Source organism: Primulina huaijiensis, unplaced genomic scaffold, assembly GCF_012295235.1.
Source record: "Primulina huaijiensis isolate GDHJ02 unplaced genomic scaffold, ASM1229523v2 C13172185, whole genome shotgun sequence".
In the NCBI taxonomy this organism is placed as follows: Eukaryota; Viridiplantae; Streptophyta; class Magnoliopsida; order Lamiales; family Gesneriaceae; genus Primulina; species Primulina huaijiensis.
This window is the reverse complement of record NW_027341963.1, coordinates 1-805: the sequence shown is the minus strand read 5'-3', so window position 1 is coordinate 805 and position 805 is coordinate 1. Positions and strand designations below refer to the sequence as shown.

The 805-nt window shown below is 45.3% G+C and overlaps 1 protein-coding gene across 1 annotated transcript; it reads left to right on the top strand.

Moving 5' to 3' along the window:
* Positions 1–6: 6 nt before the first annotated feature.
* Positions 7–799, top strand: LOC140965437 (auxin response factor 22-like; the record flags this gene model as incomplete). Its single annotated transcript, XM_073425513.1, has 1 exon — positions 7–799. A coding segment is annotated over exon 1 (684 nt), but the record flags the coding sequence as incomplete, so codon positions are not given.
* Positions 800–805: the final 6 nt, after the last annotated feature.

The window sequence follows — 805 nt, the reverse complement described above, 5'->3', positions numbered from 1 at the left end:
GAAAGTGTTTTACTTTCCTCAGGGACATGCTGAGCACGCTTCTGGAAATGTCGATTACAGGAATTTTCCTAGGATTCCTGCTTACGTACCGTGTACAATTTCTGCAATCAAATTCATGGCAGATCTCGACTCAGATGAGGTTTTTTCGAAAATTCGTCTGGTTCCTATTAGCGATGATGTTGATTTTGATGATAAAGGGGTTTTATGGATTAATGGGTCTGAGAATCAAGAAAAACCCACTTCGTTTGCCAAGACATTAACACAATCTGATGCCAACAACGGTGGGGGCTTTTCGGTTCCTAGGTACTGCGCAGAGACCATTTTTCCTAGGCTGGATCACACAGTGGATCTTCCGGTTCAGACAATTCTTGCCAAGGATGTTCATGGTGAAACTTGGAAATTCAGGCATGTTTACAGAGGAACACCTAGGCGACATCTCTTGACCACGGGGTGGAATACTTTTGTGAACCATAAGAAGTTAGTGGCTGGCGATTCCATAGTGTTTCTGAGGGCGGAAAAAGGCGATATTTGCATTGGGATTAGGCGTGCAAAGAGGGGAATTGAGATTCCATCAGGATGGAATCCTGCTGGGGGGAATTCTACCATGCCTTATGGAGGGTTTTCGACTTTCTTGGGGGATGATGAGAATAAGTTGGCAAGAATTGGTAATGGCGTTGGGAATGGAAGTTTGATCGGTAGAGAACGAGTGAAGGTAGAAACGGTAATTGAAGCTGCCACTCTTGCCGCCAGTGGACAACCCTTTGAGGTTATTTACTACCCTCGAGCTAGCACGCCCGAGTTCTGT